Below are 20,704 nucleotides of genomic sequence, written 5' to 3'. Positions count from 1 at the left end.
CTTTCAGACCTCAAATAATGCAAATAAAAAGTTTATATAAAATGTATTCAAAGAAATCCATATTTGGTGGAATAATCCTGTTTTTTAATCAGTGTTTTATGCATCTTGGCATGTTTTCCTCCACCAGTCTTACACACTGCTTTTGGATAACCTTATGCCTTTTCTCCTGGTGCAACAATTCAAGCAGTTCAGCTTGGTTTGATGGCTTGTGATCATCCATCTTCCTCTTGATTACATTCCAGAGGTTTTCAATTAGGTAAAAATCAAAGAAACATCATTTTGAAGTGGTTTCTTATTTTTTTTTCCAGAGCTGTATATACTGATCTTCTAAAATCTACTTAATTACATCAGCTTAGTTTAAAGACAATATGAGAAATATTAAAAGTGAAATAAATATTATTAATTGCTGAACAATGTAAAAGTAGTGATGTCACTGATGTCAAAGAAGAAGAAGCTTGATTGGTTGGCTTGCCTTGTTGCAATGGGCCCGACAACCCTGTTAAAAACTTCTCCACAGTGCTGGCTGAACCGCACCTCTTCTACTCTCTCAGACCCAAAATTACTGAGGATCCATTATAGGAGACAATTCATCCAGAAGAAAAGCAATCTCCTGAACAAGCTGTGAGAGATTTCCCATTTGTCTCTGCAGGAGAAGAATACTTTGAATCTTTTGAAGCTCATGATGTGAAATATGCTGTCAGTTAGAAGATTGCCAGTAGAAGAAACGGAAGCAGTTCAGGTGGCACACAAAGGAATTGAGCAATATCCAGCAGAGTGACAGAACCATGTGCTGAAAAGACTGAGAGAATGGGATTCTGCTTACAAGAAGGGTCGTAAGCATGAGTGGTGGTTCCAAAAAAAATTATAGAGCTCCTACTGCAGGACGTGGGGAACTGTAGTTTCAAAAGGGGGTGTGGCTAAATCTGAAAACACAATGGGATCTTTATGGCATCGTTGACAACAATTCCCTCTGGCGACATTAAACAGAGGGACCCCACTGAACCCACCGCAGACTTTAGATTTTATCCACTGATGTTGTGCCTTTAGAAGAACCCTGTACAGCACTGAATCCAATTAGTGACACTGTCTAATAGGATTGGCATGGAAGGCACTCAGCGCCCATGATTGACACTTTTTCTGTGGTTTGGATCCAATAAGCAAAAAACAGATTGCATGTGTTGTCTACACTGTCTAAAATCTAAATATGAAAAAAAAATCTGGCATAATTGTTTTTTTTTTACTGTCCACGCTGTCAAAATCTAGATATAGAGATTATCTGATATAATAATTTTTTGCTGTCTACACTTGTAAAAAATCTAAATCTGATAAAATGTTTTTTTTCTCTGTCCATGCTGTTAAAAAATCTAGATATTAAGAAAATCTGATGTGTTTCTTTGCTGTCCACACTGTCAATACTCTATATGTGAAGCAAATCTGACGTAATGTGATTCTTCACTATTAAAAATCTGTGCAGAAAATTCCACTGTCTGAGGTATTTTTGCTGTCTACACTGTCAACATTGTATATATATGGAGAAAATCTGATAAAATTGTTTTTTTTTCTTTCTATGCTGTCAAAAATGTAGATACAGAGAGAATTTGATATAATGTGGGGAAAAATGATTTAATGTGTTTTTTTTCTGTTTACACTGTCAAAAATCGAGACAAGCAAAAAAACCTGATTTAATATGTTTTTTTGTTGTTTATACTGTCAAAAATCCAAGTATGCAAAAAATGATTAATGTGATTTTTGCTGTCCTGATTGTCAAAAATCTAGATATGCGGGAAAAAATCAGATTTAATATGTTTTTTGCTTTCCACATCGTCAAAAAAATAGCTTTGCAAAATACATCTGATTTACTATTGTTTTTGTTGTTCAAACTGTCAAAATCTAGATAATCCAAAAATCAGATTTAATGAGTTTTTTTGCTGTCCACACTGTCAACTTTGTATATATATGGAGAAAATCTGATAAAATTGTTTTTTTTTTCTGTCTATGCTGTCAAAAATGTAGATATAGAGAGAATCTGATATGATGTGGGGAAAAAAAATATTTATTGTGTTTTTTTTTCTAGATAATCCAAAAATCAGATTTAATGTGTTTTTTGCTCTCCCCATTATCAATCCAGATATTCCCAAAATCCAATTTAATATGTTTATTACTGTCCACACTGTAAAAGTTTGCAAATAATAATAATAAAAAACTGATAAAGGATACTGTTGTTAATAAAATGTATTTTCAGAAAGACCAAAATTTAAAAAAGGATATAAAAAGGCATCAATCTCAGAGACTCACCCAGGATAAATCCTGACTATAGCAGAGATATTAACAATTGTATGGTTTAAAATCTCACCATCAGGCTTTTTAGACTTTTCTCAAGAACAGATTTAGAAGTATGAATAAGATGAATAATGCCCACAGTCTGCTATACTGTAGCTGTTAACCTGCAGTTCAGTCTGCTCTTCTGCTGACTCAGATCTGAATAGAGCCTTCTTGTGTGGGTCTGTAGAATTTGATTGAGATAGAGGTTAGACACTGGCCAGCACCTACAGCCCTGAAACACTGCAAACATCACAGATTCAATACAAGCATATATTCTGCACAGAATATACAGGGTTTTTTTCTGGATGTTTGTGAACAATAAAGCTGATGTTATTTGGCAGTGGCTTCAGTTTTCAGTGTGTATTTTAGCAAATCCCACGCAGACGTTTTGTATCTTTCTACAGTGAATGGTGTGATCAGACACTGACTCACCTTGACCTTGGATTTCTATAAGCAGGCCTATCTCTTGGACGTGTTCCTTGGCTCTTTGTCTACCTGTCGCACTGTCCTGCTGTCAGATCTGGGGTCATCTTCTCTCTGGAGGATGCTGTGATGAGGCTGGCTACAGTCAGTTCCATGTACCTTAAACCTATTCATAATATTTGTATGATAGATGGGTGGGTTTGTATACATATATATATAATATATAAGTTTCACATTTTCAACTGCTGAATTAATGATAATTTAACTTTTAAATTAACTTTTCAATACTTATAAAATGCCTATGTTTTATATGGACAGGGATGATTTGGTACATATTGTCCTATAAAGCCATAAAGCTGCAGTCAAATCCTGCCTGATAATAAAGAGATATAAAGAGCCAACAATCTGCACTTTTGCAATGCAATGTAATATATATTTTTTTTCAAATAATAGATAATTTGATACACATCAATACATCTCTGCAATTAAATTATCAAAATACAGTTCAATACAAATGTTTTAATTATGTGTTATGCTTTTTTTTCTGCACACTTTGAATGCCAGGTATCATAGTAACAAAAGTATTGGGACAGCAACCAGAGCTTTTAGGACATGCCATTCTAAACCTATAGGCATTCATATGTAGCTGTTGCCCCATTGCAGCTCTAACAGCAGGTGTTGAACTGCAGTTATTGATTGAATACTTTTCTTGTTACGGGACCACACTGAAGCTCAGTGAGCTCTATAGAACCACCCATTCTTTTTATTAATGTCTAAAGGCAGATTACATGACCAGGGGCTTGATTATATATTTATACACCTGAATCAAACCTTACTTCAATTAGTCCCGAATTTAATAGTCCTGAATTAAGATATGTGATGTTATGCATATCTTTGTGCTTCCAGTTTGTTAAACTTAAGCAATAAATAGATATTATATTCAGCTAGTTTATTTTCTTTTTAACATTAGAATAGAATAAAAGTTCTGGGGGCAAATTCCAGAGCTGCAATAAATATATTTTTAATAATTTAACGTTAGAAACCTAGTTTTTTAATGGGTTTTCACAAAAGGTAGTTATAGCATTGACAAAACAAAGTTTTTAATTTGGCTATCGCAAAAATACCCTGAAATACGGTAGTATTATTTTATGACCATTTAGGCCATCAGGGTACATTTTTTTGCTGTTGGCACCAAAGGTAAAATTGACTTCTCTCATTTCCCATTAAATCGATATCTCTTAAAGAAAAATTATATCTGTCACCTATCATTTATTTAACTTCAATTCTGGATATGACCATCATGACATGCTGGATCACTGACTTCTGTTAAAATCTGATTAATTGTAACAGTTCATTTAAGGATGTGCAATAAAAGCACTACATAAAATACAACATTCATCGTGTTGCAGTTGTGCATTCTTGAATTTATTACTTTTTTTTTTTATTCAATGTTTTGTCATATTGGAATATTGTGATATTAGTTTAGGGAATACTGCCAACCCCTATTGTGCACCTATACTAGTGCATGTCAAAAAATAGAATATCAGTGTATCATTGAAAAGTTACTTAATTTCAATAATCCAGTTTAAAATGTGAAACTCATATTATATAGATGTATTACACACATAGTGATGTATTTTAAGCAGTTATTTCTTTCATTTTTGATGATTATGGCTTACAGCCGATGAAAACACAAAAATCAGTGACTCAGAAAATTAACTAATCAGTACTTTTGGCAGTGTGCCAAGTCCTGCTGGAAAATAGAATTCACATCTCCATAAAAGTTGTCAGCAGAGGGAAGCATGAAGTGCTGAAAGATTTTCCAAGAAAACATTGCACTGACTTTGGACAACTTTTATGGAGATGTGGATTTCATTTTGCAGCAGGACTTGGCACACTGCCCACAGTACCAACTGGTCTCATATAATATTCTAATTTTTGAGACACTGATTCATAAGTCATGATCATTAATATATCTATATCACATATGAGCTTCTCTTTTTAAACAGAATTATTACTTATTACTTATTAAACTTATAGTGATATTTTATTTTTTTGGAGATGTACCAGTACAACAATCTCCCATCAAAAATGTTTGTTATTTTTTTATATTAACATTTATACTTTCATAACATGTACAAATCACATGAATCCCTAAAGCAGAGTGCTATAAAATCAAAGGCTATGTATGATCACTCGCTCTCCTCTGAATCTGTTTTGGGACTGGCTTTGTGAATTTCAGTCTCCATGCCAGGTAAGCACATCCTCCTCCTGGCTGCTGTCTCAATGGTCTGCACCAGTTCTACGTCCCACGGGTGAGTAACGAAACTGAGTACGTGTCCTCCTGCTGAACCTCCCGCCCTGCCCACGCGTCCAGCGCGGTGGATGTAGTCCGTACGGGACTCTGGGAAATCGTAGTTCACCACCAGCCCCACTCTTTGTGTGTCGAGTCCTCTGGAAGCGATGTCCGTGGAGATCAGAACATCAGCGTGTCCTTTCTGGTACTTCTGGAAGATTCCCTCCCTCATGGCTGCTGGCATTTCTCCCTGCAGACGCAAGTGTTGAACACCCATCTCCTCCAGCGTGTACCCGAGCCAGTTCACGGTGGAAGCAGAGTTGCAGAACACTAATACTCCTCTATGTTCTGCTTCTTTATGCTCCTTCAGTGCTTGGTGGAGCTCCAGCACTTTCTCATTACCCCTTACCTTCAGAAACGTCTGTTTCACGTGCGGCATCAAGTAGTGCAGCATTCGGCTCTTGACCGTCACCAACCTGCCGAGGTCTGTGACCTTGCTGAGGAGCTCTCCAACACCTCCAGGGAAGGTGGCACCCACCACAGCCAGCTGGGCCTTCGGAGAGGGACCCGAGGTCTCTGTGAGGTTGGCTGCTATCTGGGTTTGTGATAAGATTTTCTCCAGCATGTCTACAAAGCTTGGATCGAACATGGTGTCTGCTTCATCCACCACCACGAAGCGAAGCTCGCTTAGATCCACCAGGTTTCTCCATAGCGCTTTAAGCAGAGCACCAGGGGTAGCGACTAAAATATGGGGTTGTCCGTGGGAGAAGACAGCTTTGATGTTCCCAACTCCATGTCCTCCTCCTACCACCTTCACCGCTAATCCGAATGGTCGGCCCATGTCACGGGCGACTGAGGTGACCTGTTCTGCAAGTTCTCGCGAAGGGACGAGAACCACAGCCTGGGTTCTCCGTTCAGAGAGTGTCGTTTCTTCGAGTTGCATCTCCTTGTGTAGTTTGTGGATGATGGGGAGGAGGTAGGCCAGGGTTTTTCCACTGCCTGTCTCTGCAGCACAGAGTACGTTATGTCCCTGCATGAGTTTGGGAATGGTCTGCAGCTGTACAGTGGTTGGATGGGTTATATTGAAGTTCTGGAGGGTCTCCACAAGTTCAGAACAAAGGCGAAGACTGCTAAATGTCCTTGTGTGTCCTTCAGCTCGCCCACGCCCATCTGCCTTACTCTCCTCCTTAGAATCCTTGGAGACAGAGGTGGAAACGAATGGTGGAGCAGTCTGTGTGCTATTGATGATAAAATAGTCCCCAAATGATTTATTATGTTTCCAGCCCTTGGACGAGAGAACTGGCTCTTCAAACTTCCCCAAAGTGTAGGCCACACCCTGGTTGTGCAGTGGGTTCTTGCTCTTAATCAGCAGCTTACCAGGTTTAGCAGTGGGCACCCTGGCATGGCTCTTGCCCTTCACCTGCTTCGCATTCTCGATCTGCTCCTGCATGCGCCTCGGGACGCGGATCACCACCGGCTCGGCAGCTGCAGAGCTGGAGAACAGGCTCTGGACCCCAAACGAGGGAGATAAACATCTCGAGGTGAAGCTGCTTCTTCTCCAGAGCTGCTCAGACAGCAGGCGGGAGCAGGAGAATCTGACCCGCTGCATTTCTGACCCTTAGCTAAAGGCTAGCCAGCTAACTAACTGCTCATTTAAAACAGCAGAAATAAACGCAGATAGCTGTAGTTAATTCATTATTTACACACCGCACACCGGCTGCAGGTTAACAGCGCGCGTCCTGACCTTCTGAAAGCGAGATATCCCCGTTATTGAGTTTATTCAGCTGAATGTATCTGAGCTGGGTGAACTGTTGCTGTTAGCGGTGTGTGTGTTGAATCACGTGGACCGCTGCTGTTCTCACCGGCACTCACTGATAACGTAAACAAAGCTGGACGCAGCGAGCGCCATAATGAAAGTCCCCCAACGTTCTTTAACAGGCGGTGGCTGAAACATCGCAAATTTAAGTCAAATCTCTCAAAAATAAATAAATAAAAAAGAAAAATATGCAGGGACGTATGTAAAACGGTCTACCGATTTAATGCATGCTTCATTTATATTTAAAATGTTCAAAATAAATCCTTCAATTAAATCAAACAAAATAAATATTTTCCTGGATCAAGAAAAAGAGATTGCCTTTTTTAATAAATAAAAAAAATCAATTAAATTATAATTAATTATTACATTTATTAAACTAGTCAAAATAATAATTACCATTGAACAAATTCCCAACTAATAAACTGTTCCCTGTAAAGAATTGTGGAGGGTATTTTTGTGACAGTATTAGGTTATATAAATAAATACATACTCTGAAATTAGAAAAAAAGCATGTATCAATTTTATTGTATAATTGTGCATAAGTCTATTTGTATTTGTTTATTTATTTTACGAACTATGAAATAATTAAATCTGTACAATCATTCATCGGTTTAATAAGTTATTTCCTCAGTTTGATGAATTATTTCATCCAGTTAATAAATAATTCCCTTTTTTTAATAATTAATTCCCTTAATCAATAAATCATTGAATTTATTAAACTAGTGTCTTTATTAAAAAATATATTTTTCCCCAATAAATAAACTGTTCCCTGTGATGAATTATCGAGGGACTTTTGTGACAGTATTATATAAATATATTGATAAAGAGATACTTTAAATGAGAAATAAATAATTAACTAGTTTATTGTATAATTGTGCATTTATTTATTTATTTATTTATTTCACGCGCTATGAAATTATTAAATCTGTACAAGCATCCATTATTTTAATAATAATCAGTTTGATAAATTATTAAATCAATTTAATAAATGATTCTATCAATTGAATAAATAATTCCCTATATTTAAAAAAAAAACATTCCCTCAATGAATAAACAGTTCCCTAGATTGAACAAATCTCCTCAATTGTATAAATTGTTTAATTAATTTAATAATTAATTCCCTCTGTTTAGAAAATCATTTTTATTGTTTAATAAATCATTCTTTAAATTGAATTCAATTCAATTCGATCAATTAATAATACATTTCCTTGATTTATCCCTGAATTTATTCTCTCAATTTTATAAAATACAGGATTAAACTGTTTAACTCCAGCTAAAAGCTCTGTTTATTACATTACATTTTAACCAGCAAAACAATAAAACCAGAGTATCTCACTGTTCAGCCCACCGTTTACTCCAGTTTAATTAGACATTGTGAAAATATATATTCTTCCTTCAGAGATGGTCATATTGAGTACAGGCCATGATGCATTAGAGCTCTCTTTATCTCTCTAACACATTTGATTCCAGCAATAATCAGTATAATAATAAATTATAAATTATAAAAGTTTTGGAGTGCAGGGAGTCTTTAAAAAGAAGGCACAAGAAGTATAAATGAGTTTATTCTTTATTCAAACTCGAATGTCCCAAAGATGTTGGCCTCGCCTGGCCTGTTAATAGCCCATCTAATCAGCTGCCTTATCAGTCTGCCACCCGAGGCAGTTTAAAACACTCAATGCACAGTGAAAATGTTGGGAAGAATGTTTTGTCGTCCCCTTATGGCCTTTTATCATTTGATGCATAATTAGCAGCATAATTGAGCTCTGGCTCAAAGGACAGGAGAGAATGTCTTATCAGATGACTGCAGCTTGTGCCCTTCACAAACAGCAGTCAAATACACATATTCTCTTTGTGTCTGTAATTATATGTCTTAGAATACATTTTTTTAACCCTCTGGGCGCAGGCCGAGCCATATACACTGTGCTGACCTGAGGGGTCTCCTGTAGGGGTGTCACAAAAAATATTGAGAGTGCGACATATTGTAGAATATTTGTTTGCGATATATAATCGATATAAGGCATCAAATATCAATATTTTTATTTAAATAGAGGTGCTCTAAACTTTCTAAGATTCACCCCCCAATTTAACCTACTAAAGTGACTGCTTTGTTACTCCACATGGTAGCACTAATCAAATGAATAGGGTTAATAAACCTGCAGTGAAGAATATTGGCTGTCAAATTCTGTGAAACTGACATAAATAAATCTATAATTCCTATTGTTTACTTATCTACTTAGGAGTATTTTGTCCTCTTCAGTAACACAGAAGCTCAACAGTGATTTAGAGAACTGTCTTGTAATATATCGCAGAATCACAGTATCGTGACTGTTCTCCGTTAAAAAACAAAAGCTGTAAATAAAATCGGAGAGAGTTCCAGGAGGGGTGAATGGGTCATATCAGAAGAAATAAAATAATTTAGATTCAAATCAGACACACAAATTTTTCATTTTAAACATCTTTTCAGTAGATAAGAAGATAAAATAGATGGACGCACATTATTATATCAACATTTACTTTAAAATGTAACTCTTTACTCTTTAAAACAACCCAATATCCATGACTGTCTGGCTGGCCACACACACACACACACACAAAGGATATATCAGGAGTGGGACATCACCTGTGTCATTACATTCATATTATTCTGTAACGTTAATTAGCTGATACTCATACAGACAGTACTAGTCTAGCACCTTGTCTTTAATATAAACTCAGTTTTCCTCATTTACACCAGCTTAAACATGGATAGTTCTAGCCAGATGCTGCTTCTTACCACCAGTCCACATGCTAGGACCCACATTTTTTATATTTTCATGTGTTTTTAGGGTAACTCTGCTTTACATGGGTGCATTGAACAACCGGAAACACCCTTATTATTTGTGTTTCAAATGTGTAAATGACAGATTTCCAAATATCCTACTTAGACTTCTGCTGGGAGCATATTCATATATGTGTTTTTTTTCTGGTATTTTTACATTTAAATATACACTAGGGTAGCACCATTTGACAGGGTAGCAGAACTTGTCAAAGCATCGGTCACAATCATTACAACTCACTGTACAGTTTTGTCCAGTGTGGGTGGCAACGAATGACTTGTGTGATGTACTGTATTCCCAGTGCACACGTGACTTTATTTAATCAAGTAATGTTAAATGCATACAAAAAATAAAGGCACCAACTACCACTCCTCACTCCAACTCCTATGCTGTTAATTTATACTGTTGGCTAGTGGTCAACCTCACTCACAAGATGACACCTCACAATGTATACAAGTGTGGGCATCTCCAAGCTGCCCCCTGAGGAACACTTCATGATCAATACACTGTACAAACTTCTGTCCCATCACTTTTAGCATGTCCAGTTTTTCCTGATGTGAGAATTTCCAGGAAATCATTTGCTCTTTAGTGATAGTTTTGGGATGCAGTGAATTGGGACGTGTCTGCAGAATCAGTATGATGTTCGGCCAGATGATTGTTACTACTAATGAAGTATTAAAATTCAATTTCATACACATCAGTTTACCTGACATCACACTGACGTTGATGTATGATCCACTTTGCAGGTTTTGCAGAGCCAGTAATTGCAATGTGCTCCAATTATGAGTCTCATTTTTTTCTTTGCAGATCCAGCATGGGTGCTTAGTGGGGGGCTGGCACTGGGAAATGTACAGTGCCTGAGATAACAATATGTTGATTGGGAGTTGCTGTTAGATATACAGCTCTGGAAAAAAATAAGAGACCACTGCAGTTTCTGAATCAGTGTCTCTGATTTTGCTATTTATAGGTTTATGTTTGAGTAAAATTAACATTGTTGTTTTAATCTATAAACTACAGACAACATTTCTTCCAAATTCCAAATAAAAATATTGTCATTTAGAGCATTTATTTGCAGAAAATGAGAAATGGCTGAAACAACAAAAAAGATGCAGAGCTTTCAGACCTCAAACAATGCAAAGAAAACAAGTTTGTATTTATAAAGTTTAAAGAGCTCAGAAATTAATATTTGGTGGAATAGCCCTTATTTTTAATAACAGTTTTCATGCATCTTGACATAATGTTCTCCTCCACCAGTCTTACACACTGCTTTTGGATAACTTTATGCCTTTACTCCTGGTGCAAAATGTCTAGCAGTTCAGCTTGGTTTGATGGCTTGTGATCCTCCATCTTCCTATTGAGTGGTGGTAAGTGGTTTCTTATTTTTTTCCTGAGCTGTATAAACCACAGTTTGTGAAATATGTTAATTTTTCTATATAGTTACTGTCATACAAAACAATGGTCACATTTTTATGTTCACATTATGTGAATCTGGCAGTTAAGAAAGTAAGAATATGACTAAAGAAAGTTCTCTTGAAAAGTTAACACTTTGGAAATAACTTACACTTTGCTTTGCTGTTGGCAGGATGTTCTGTTTAGCATATGCATGATTCTTCCTCCTCCAGACATTCTGCTGATCCGTAATCCCCAAAAAAACGTCTAGTTTTGTTTTATCATTCAACAGAACAGAATCCCAAAACCTCTGTGGAGCAGTGACTCAGAACTGAAGCCATTAACGAGAAACTTTGTAAAATTACAGTGCTTTTAGAAGTATAACTATGCTCCTTGTATACAGTATAATGTATATTATGTTGTCTCTCTCTGCCATCCATATTTATAATTGCTTCCATATGTTCAGTTGTGTTATTTTTCTTTATTCTTTTACTTACTGTTCTGCGTTTGGTTCTGCTTTGAAATGATAACTTTTGTGGACTGTTATACACCTAATATTAAAATTATTGGTGCATAAAATACCAGTCAAAAGTTTGGACATACCTATCTGCATAGTAGATTAATCCTAAAGTCATCCAAACTATTAAGAAAAAACATATGGAATTATTTAGTAAACAAAAAAGTGGTTTTTAGATTTTTCAAAGTGTATTCTTTTCTCAGTCAGTTTTATGAGGTAGAGTTACCTGGAATTCAGGCTTTCAGTTAACAGCTGTGCAGAACTCCTCAAGAGTTAATTACTTTTAATTTCTTGTCTCTTAATGTGTTTGAGGGCATCAGTTGTAAAGTTGTGAAGAGGTAGAGTTACAGGTATACAGTGAATAGCTCTATTTGATTAATATTCTAATCCAGATAATGGAAAGAACAACTCAACAAGAGAAAAAATGCTTTAAGAAGAAATAAGGGTCAGTGAATCTGACTGAAAAGATCAAGAACTTAGATGCTATCATTAAGTGCAGTCACTGCAAAGACCATTACAAACATTATAATGATGAAACTGGCTCTCATCAGTACAGGCCCAGGAATGGAAGAACAAGAGTTACCTCTGATAAAAGTTACCTCTGATTAATCACATGTTGACGCATTACTTTGACAGGACTACTTAAGCTATTTTGGTACATATATTATATTACATTATAAAGTATTTCCCAATACATCACTAAATGTTCCTCTGTAATTGCGGGAGGATGTGTCCAGCAGTGACCCAGCAGTGGAAGCAATTACAGCTGAGCTGTTTCAGCTTGTAAAAAGGCTCACTGCTGAGATACAATTTTCCTTTTTTCCTACAATTTTCCAAAAGTTTGGGCACACCTTCTCATTCAATGTGTTTATATTCTTTAGTCATCCAGACTATAAAAGAAACACATAAGCAATCATGTAGGAACTTATTTAATGCATTAAACAAATCAAGATACCCTGTGAAGATGCGTTTAGGTGCTCTTATCTGGGGAGCTGATTGTTAACCTGTCGTTGTTGAGGCTGGTAACTCTGATGAACTTATCCTGTGCATCAGCGGGAACTCTTGATCTTCCTTTCCTGGACCGGTCCTGATGAGTGCCAGTTTCATCATAATGTTTTTGAAGGTCTTTGTGACTGCATTTATTTTGTAAGTTCTTAAAATGTTGAAATCTTGAATTGACTTAGTTAAGTAGCTCTTGCTTCTCATAATATGGATTAGAATATTACTCAAATAGAGCTATTCACTGTATACCTGTAACTCTACCTCTTCACAACTTTACAACTGATGCTCTCAAACATATTAAGAGACAAGAAATTCTAGTAATTAATTCTTGGCCAGTTCAGCACAGCTGTTAACTAAAAGCCTAAATTCCAGGTGAGTCAGTGTAATGTTTAATAATTAAATTTTCTTCTAGAAATTTAGATTTACATTTTTTTTTTTCAATTTTAATGCAGTGCTGTATACAATAAATAAGTTTTAATCAGCTTTTCCAATTTTTTTTTTCATCTCTGTCCCTCACAATCAGCATTTATTTTCAGATTTTTTCCATTTTTGCATTTTTCAAGTTGGATTACAGCATCAGATATGTGTTACAAAAAATGTGACAAAAAAGTACTAATCAATGAGATTTAACTTTTATTTTTTCTTAAAATTCTGTTCGTGAAACGCTGAAATTAAAAAACGAAGTACATGTACTTTTCTCTATACTGAATGGAAAACAATAAATGAATGAAGTTTCATACCCAATATTCTATTTTCAAATTAAGCTTGATACAGTCAGAAAATTAAACTGCTAAACGTTACATTGACCCAGGTGACTTCAGTCAAAGTCAAAGTCAAAGTGGTTTTTATTGTCATTTCAGCTATATACAGAGTACACAGTGAGACGAAACAACGTTCCTCCAGGGACCATGGTGCACATAAACACAGTATAGACAGAACAATAGTGCAACAGTACAAAAGTGCAGACAGACAATACAACACAATACAGACAAAGAATAATAAATAACAAGACAGTGTGCAAATTATGCAGTGTGCAAAAAGTGTGCAAAAAAGACCAGTGAGGTAGTAATTACCTCTATTACACAGTGTGCAATAGAGTCCAGTGAGGTAGTAGGGTTTTTAGTGCTTTCCATTTTCTGGGGTAAGTGGGGTAAGAGTGTGTGTGCATGTACAGAAAAACCATCAGTTCAGTCTCTGCAGTTGAGGAGTCTGATGGCTTGGGGGTAGAAGCTGTTGCAGAATCTGGTCGTGCTGGACCGGATGCTGCGGTACCTTCTTCCCGAAGGCAGGAGGGAGAACAGTTTGTGTGAAGGATTGGGTGGGGTCATTCACAATGCTGGTTGCTTTGCGGATGCTGCGGGTGGTGTAAATGTCCGTGATGGAGGGGAGAGAGACGCCGATGATCCTCTCAGCTGTCCTCACAATACGCTGGAGGGTCTTGCGGTCAGAGACGGTGCAGGTCCCAAACCAGGCAGTGATGCAGCTGCTCAGGATGCTCTCAATGGTCCCTCTATAGAAGAGTGTGAGGATGGGTGGAGGGAGACGGGCCTTTCTTAGCTTCCGGAGGAAGTAGAGACGCTGCTGGGCTTTCTTGGCTGTAGAGCTGGTGTTCAGGGTCCAGGTGAGGTTATCTGCTAAGTGGACACCAAGGAACTTGGTGCTCTTAACAATCTCCACAGAGGACCCGTCGATGTTGAGTGGAGAGTGGGTGTGTTGTGCTCTCCTGAAGTCAACAACCATTTCCTTTGTCTTGTCCACATTCAGGTGAAGGTTGTTGACTGTACACCAGTCTGTCAGCCGCTGCACCTCCTCTCTGTATGCTGACTCGTCGCCTTTGGTGATGAGACTTTACCTCATAAATCTGATTGAGAAAATCCAGAGATGTGCAAATCTGTCATCTAAATAAGAGGTGCTACTTTGAAGAATGTAAAATACAAAACATATTTTGGTTCGTTTCACACTTTTTTTTTTGTTATGTAACCCCATAGAAAAAATGGGTTAATAAATATTCAAATAAATAACATCTAAATGTTTCATGCGCAACTTGAAATACTTCTCTTTAAAAAATCTGAAATATACATATTAAAAAAGATTGTTATCCAGAGAGAAAAAATAAGCTCATGATTTATGTATTATTTTTCTGTAATTAAAAATTTGCACCGATATCCAGTAATATAAAACCATTTCATTGGAGTTGAAGCTCATTGGTTAACCCAGACAGAGCTAGCATCCTATTGGAGCAGTAAGGCTTGATCCCGCCTTTCTTCTAGAAGTAAGTGGAAAACTAGAGGAGAAACAGCCAGAACAAAATGGTGGTGTGGAGCTTAGGAGATAGTTGGATAGCTGGGGAAAAAAATACAGCCTAAACCCTAAATTATATGGTGTTCATGGTGCTTTCCAGCAGCAGAGGTCCAAAACTGATAATTGTGAGGATTATTTGATCCTTTTCTGTTTAATTTGGTGAGTAAAAGTTTTAAGTTTAATTGTTAATTAGCCACACATGATGTGCTTAAGCAGTGTTACTACTCTAGTTTGATTCACTTTGAGTTTACAACTGTTTACTGAAAATAGTGTTTAAATATTGTGTCTAAATCCACATTTGCCTTAAAAGTTTATGAAACATTATAAAAATAATCATCATATAGCTCAATATGAGGATAATGTGAGTTTTGTTAGCTGTAGTTTTGGCTTTGTCTCATTTGTGGAGTAATAGCACCACCTGCTGGACGTTTTAGAGCGTTATCTCCACAACAAGAAATATAGTTGTAATTCAAACTGTGTTTTGCTATTATTGGATTGTGAGCTTGTTTTTATTTTATTTTTATTATTTCTGGAAGGTTTAAGTATTAATTTTGAGCAAGGAGTAAGAATCAAAACATACAATTCATGGTGTATAATAGGGGTGTCACGATTCTCTAAATCCTCGATTCGATTTCATTTTCGATTTGAGGGTCACGATTCGATTCGATTCTCGATTTTCTTGTTTTTTTTTCTTGTTATTATTTTATGCCTCATAAAATTTAAATAATATATTTATTATTATTATTATTATAAATATTATAAATATTATTATTATTATTATTTATTAAGATATATATGGTAATGCCATCTAGTGACTTTTTTTGGTAGCAACAGTGTGCACTATTAAAACAAGCAGTTTATCAGAGCTGTGTGTGGATGGCTGGTGAAACTGCTCACTTACATGAAGCTGCAGTTCTTTATCAAACCACTAGTCGGAGCTGCAGCAGCACAAGCCCCGCTCTCTTCACTCAGTCACTACTTCAGTACAGCCCAGCCACGGGCTACAGGGCTCAGCCAGTCCGTTTTTACTGTTTCTGTAAACAAATAAAGGTTTTAACCCCACTAACCGGATAATACAGCTCACTACAGTTCATCTTTCAGCCCAAGCAGCTAACAGCAGCAGGTTAGAACAGCCGACACGGAGTCACTGCTGGGATTACATTATAAACAGGTCAGTTAGCGCGCTGCTAACCTCAGGATGTTTATAACTACGGAGTTTAGTGGACACACCACGGCCGCCAGGTAAGTCTTTTAAAGGCTACTGAAGACTATTAAAGGCTATTAGAGGTTATTGAAAGCATTATTGGGGGGCAGAAATCAGTACAGGCTGGTTAGATAAGTGATGTGGTGAAACTGTGACTAGCGCTGTCACAGTGATGTTTATTAACATCATTAAAACAGATTTTGTCAGGTATTGTCTTATAAATATTTACACATAACTTATATCTCTCCTGAAATGCTTTTATTTTAGTCAGAAACACGCTTGTGTTAACTTTATCTGAGAGAAAGATGTTTTTTTAATTCAATGGAAAGCAACAGGTGTAGTCAATTATAAGTTTAAGATTTTTAATCCACCTCACTGTGATCTATAGTCAGTGTTCTCAAGTCACACTGACACACGCATTTCAGCGAGTTCACACGCTCTCACCTGCGCGCACCCACCCCTCCGTTAGATACAGATACAAAACCTGCGCGCCCAACCCCCGCCCCCCCTCCCCCGTTGGACAGATAAAAAACAGTGATCACACTCCCGCCGACACTCAAAACTTGAGAGCCCTGTCTATATTTCTATAAATCCGTTTTCAGTTTCTCCTCCGTGGTTGAAAGGCAGCTGTCTCTCACACAGCAGAACTGAGGGCGGGGCTGCGCTCATGCAGCGGCTCTCTCTATTTAAATGAATAGGATGCCCTGTGTTGGTGCCGCGCCATTTGCGTAGCGCGCTGCGCTATTTGCGTAGCGCGCGCGGGAGGGATCGTCGATCCTCTTTTTGACTTCGATACTCGAGACCATGACCTCATTTCGATTCGATTTCGATAAAATATCGAGATCGTGACACCCCTAGTGTATAAGGTTCAAGTTGTTTTAAGCACTGACTTACTCATTCACTATATTAGAACAATATAGAAATTAAAAATCAATATAAAATAGCTGGTTAAAACAGTGGTTGATTTGTTAAAAAAGATAAGATGATGTGTTATTTTGTACTTTATATACTATATGAAGTATATTTGTTAAGTGTAACTACACAGTTAAATGAACTGTAAATAATCATAGCCCTGTCAATATACAGGCTAGGTTTTTGAGAGACCCTGAAAGTACCTGGATCCTGGATTCTCTCCCTTCTGGGGAGATGGCGAGCCACCCAAATTCAGTTCCTGACCGAAGAAGGAGGAAGACAAGCTGTTGATTTCACTGTTGCAAACGCTGATGTTTGTGGTAGGAACGGATTCACCTACAACATTGTTTTTTTTTTTTTCATCTTTTCCTGGATTTCATCAGAGGGGTAGGACCTTGCCTTAATGCCCATTCTCCATTTATTTTATTTGTTACTTTGAAGGTGCACCCAACAATGGACATTGACATTTACTAGACATTTTCTATATACTTTGAATGCCGGCTTATTTGTTATTTGTTGTTGTTTAATTTAAATACATTTCAATCTCATACCATATCTGTGGCTCTTGTAACTCATTGTGTCCATTTATTTCAACTCCTCTATCCGAACCTAGACTCTGGTCCACCCTAGCTCACTTAAGTGATCCCGTTAACTAGCAAATTGGGCTACAGTTAATACATTGCTATTTTGTTAATAATTCCAATGTGTGTGTATGTGTCAGCGTGTTGGGTGCGCTTTATTCTAATCACAGCGATCTCTGATCTTCTGGTCACTGAGCTGTAGAGCAGGAGGTCCATTTCTCCTGGTTGGTTGTTAAACAAACAGCAGTTGGAGCTAATAAATTATGCAGAGCGCCAATTATGTCTGACAGTTCTGATCAGCTTAACTCATCCTAATGCCATTCTCTCAGGAGATGTTAAACTCCCTGATGTGAAGATAATAAATACTGAATTTACACAGTGATCTCAATGCTTTAAAACTGTACAGCTTATTGATGATGAATGGAAATCTGCAGAATATCTGCATTTCATACACTGTGTAAATACACATTTAATCTGAAGATTTGCTCTGAATGAACATCCCAGATAGCAATATTTGGTTAGTAGAGACTTTTCTGAACATTAAATGTTCCGTTAATGTTGCTGCAACATCACTTTTGTCAATGTTTTTTTTTTGGGGAGTGTTATGAGAGAAAAGCTCTAATAAGGTTATGATGCAAACCATTATTATGTTAGGCTACATGTTATTGCATTATGTTATACCAAAAACCATGTTAATTTAGTTATTTAATTTTACAGGCTGGAATATTTTTAGAACATTTTCTAGATGTTCTTATAACATTGTCTGTTAGATGGAATATTATTACAAATATAGAAGGGTGTTAATGTTCATTTTAAAGCACTTTTATACATTTTATATGTACATTTATGCTTTGAATGTAAAGTTTTGAATGTTTTTTTTTTTTTAATTGAGGAATTGTTAAACAATTTAGCTATTTTAATGAAAATATCCAGCTATTTAAATGTTTCTGATGGTGGGATTTTCTATGCTTAATAACCTGTGTGGGTATGCATGTGTATGTATACAGCTCTGGAAAAAAATAGACCACTTAAAAATGATGAGTTTCTTTGATTTAACCAAGTTGAAAACTTCTGGAATATGATCAAGAAGAATATGGATGAACTGCTTGAATTTTTGCACCAGGAGTGACATAAAGCTATCCAAAAGCAGTGTGTAAGACTGGTGGAGGAGAACATGCCAAGATGAATGAAAACTGTGATTAAAAACCAGGGTTATTCCACCAAATATTGATTTATGAACTCTTAAAACTTTATGACTATGAACTTGTTTTCTTTGCATTATTTGAGGTCTCAAAGCTCTGCATCTTTTGGTCAATTCAGACATTTTTCATTTTCTGCAAATAAATGCTCTAAATGGCAGTATTTTTATTTGGAATTTGGGAGAAATGCTGTCTGCAGTTTATAGAATAAAACAACACTATTCATTATACTCATATACGTATATACATATAAATAGCAAAATCAGAGACACTGATTCAGAAACTGAAGCGGCCTCCTATTTTGTTTTAGAGCTGTATCTGCATATATGTTGATGAACAGACATGGGGGAAGGAAGCAGGTGTGTGGCATTAGCTTCAGTTAAGAGCCACTTAAACCAGCACTGTGACCATCAGCATCACTGAAGGAGGGCAAAAGGGTCAGGAGACACGAGTACATCTCTTCACTCAATCCCTGCAGACCCTCGGAGTGAAGACCACAATAACCAGTGCAAAATCAACTCCTTACAGTCAACAGCTTACAGTCTGTGCCTGGTGATCCTACAAATAGAAAGCCCATTCACACAGCATATAAAACCCGTAGCTGTTTAAACAGTATTTGTAAAGATCCCACCTGTCACACAAGTTCTGGGAGTCTCCCGCAATAAAATAAGGACTCTCTGATGTGTTGACACACCTGAGTTACTGTGGCTGTGACTGAAATGGCTCCCTATTTATTATTTTAGGGCACTATTGAGTATGTCAGACATTTTTCTTTGAGTGTCGTAATCATGAGGAGAAATTTGAACGGGATTTTGAGGGCACTATAAACTCCCATAGTGCATCATGATGTATAGTAAACATCGCTGCTTACTAAGCAAGCTAAATGTGTCCCAGAATGCATTGCAGGTCTCACTACTAAGCAACAGACGAATAAATGGTGCGTTGCCAGATTGTTACAGTGGAATTCATGTAGACCCCCTAAATACTGGGGAAACCACCCAAACAGCTGATGTTCACAATATCAACAATATTACAGGGTTTATTCCAACATGATCTTAAATTAAATACATATATATATATATATATATATATATATATATATATATATATATATATATATATATATATATATATATATATGGCATAGGCTCCAGCATATATATATATATATATATATATATATATATATATATATATATATATATTGATGTTCTGCCTTTCCTCCAGACAATTTCAGACACAACTTGACATTTGAAATAAAACCACCCAATCTGGCAACACGGCTCAACCACTCGCCTGTGTGTGTGTTTATGCCATCGACAGTATATACACTGCTCAAAAAAATAAAGGGAACACTCAAATAACACAATATAACTCCAAGTAAATCAAACTTCTGTGAAATTAAACTGTCCACTTAGGAAGCAACACTGATTGCCAATCAATTTCACCTGCTGTTGTGCAAATGGAATAGACAACAGGTGGAAATTATTGGCAATTAGCAAGACACACTCAATAAAGGAGTGGTTCTGCAGGTGGGGACCACAGACCACTTCTCAGAACCTATGCTGTCTGGCTGATGTTTTGGTCAGTTTTGAATGTTGGTGGTGCTTTCACACTCGTGGTAGCATGAGACGGACTCTACAACCCACACAAGTGGCTCAGGTAGTGCAGCTCATCCAGGATGGCACATCAATGCGAGCTGTGGCAAGAAGGTTTGCTGTGTCTGTCAGCGTAGTGTCTAGAGGCTGGAGGCACTACCAGGGGACAGGCCAGTACACCAGGAGACGTGGAGGAGGCCGTAGGAGGGCAACAACCGAGCAGCAGGACCGCTACCTCCGCCTTTGTGCAAGAAGGAACAGGAGGAGCACTGCCAGAGCCCTGCAAAATGACCTCCAGCAGGCCACAAATGTGCATGTGTCTGCACAA

The 20,704-nt window shown here is 37.0% G+C and overlaps 1 protein-coding gene and 1 long non-coding RNA gene across 2 annotated transcripts; one reads left to right on the top strand and one right to left on the bottom strand.

The window, feature by feature from the left end:
- Positions 1-4,148: 4,148 nt before the first annotated feature.
- Positions 4,149-6,908, bottom strand: ddx28 (DEAD (Asp-Glu-Ala-Asp) box polypeptide 28). Its single transcript, XM_015605201.3, has one exon. It carries the CDS (start codon positions 6,648-6,650, stop codon positions 4,938-4,940), a length of 1,713 nt encoding a protein of 570 aa, XP_015460687.3. The 5' UTR covers positions 6,651-6,908; the 3' UTR covers positions 4,149-4,937.
- A 7,714-nt stretch (positions 6,909-14,622) lies between these two features.
- On the top strand, positions 14,623-17,553 carry LOC111191617 (uncharacterized). Its single transcript, XR_002649577.2, has 2 exons — positions 14,623-15,041; positions 17,173-17,553. It is a non-coding gene; the product is annotated as an uncharacterized LOC111191617 (long non-coding RNA).
- Positions 17,554-20,704: the final 3,151 nt, after the last annotated feature.

The sequence above is a fragment of the Astyanax mexicanus genome, chromosome 23 (genome assembly GCF_023375975.1).
Source record: "Astyanax mexicanus isolate ESR-SI-001 chromosome 23, AstMex3_surface, whole genome shotgun sequence".
NCBI classification, from domain to species: domain Eukaryota; kingdom Metazoa; phylum Chordata; class Actinopteri; order Characiformes; family Acestrorhamphidae; genus Astyanax; species Astyanax mexicanus.
Note: the sequence above shows the minus strand (reverse complement) of the source record. Positions and strands in the feature narration are given on the sequence as shown.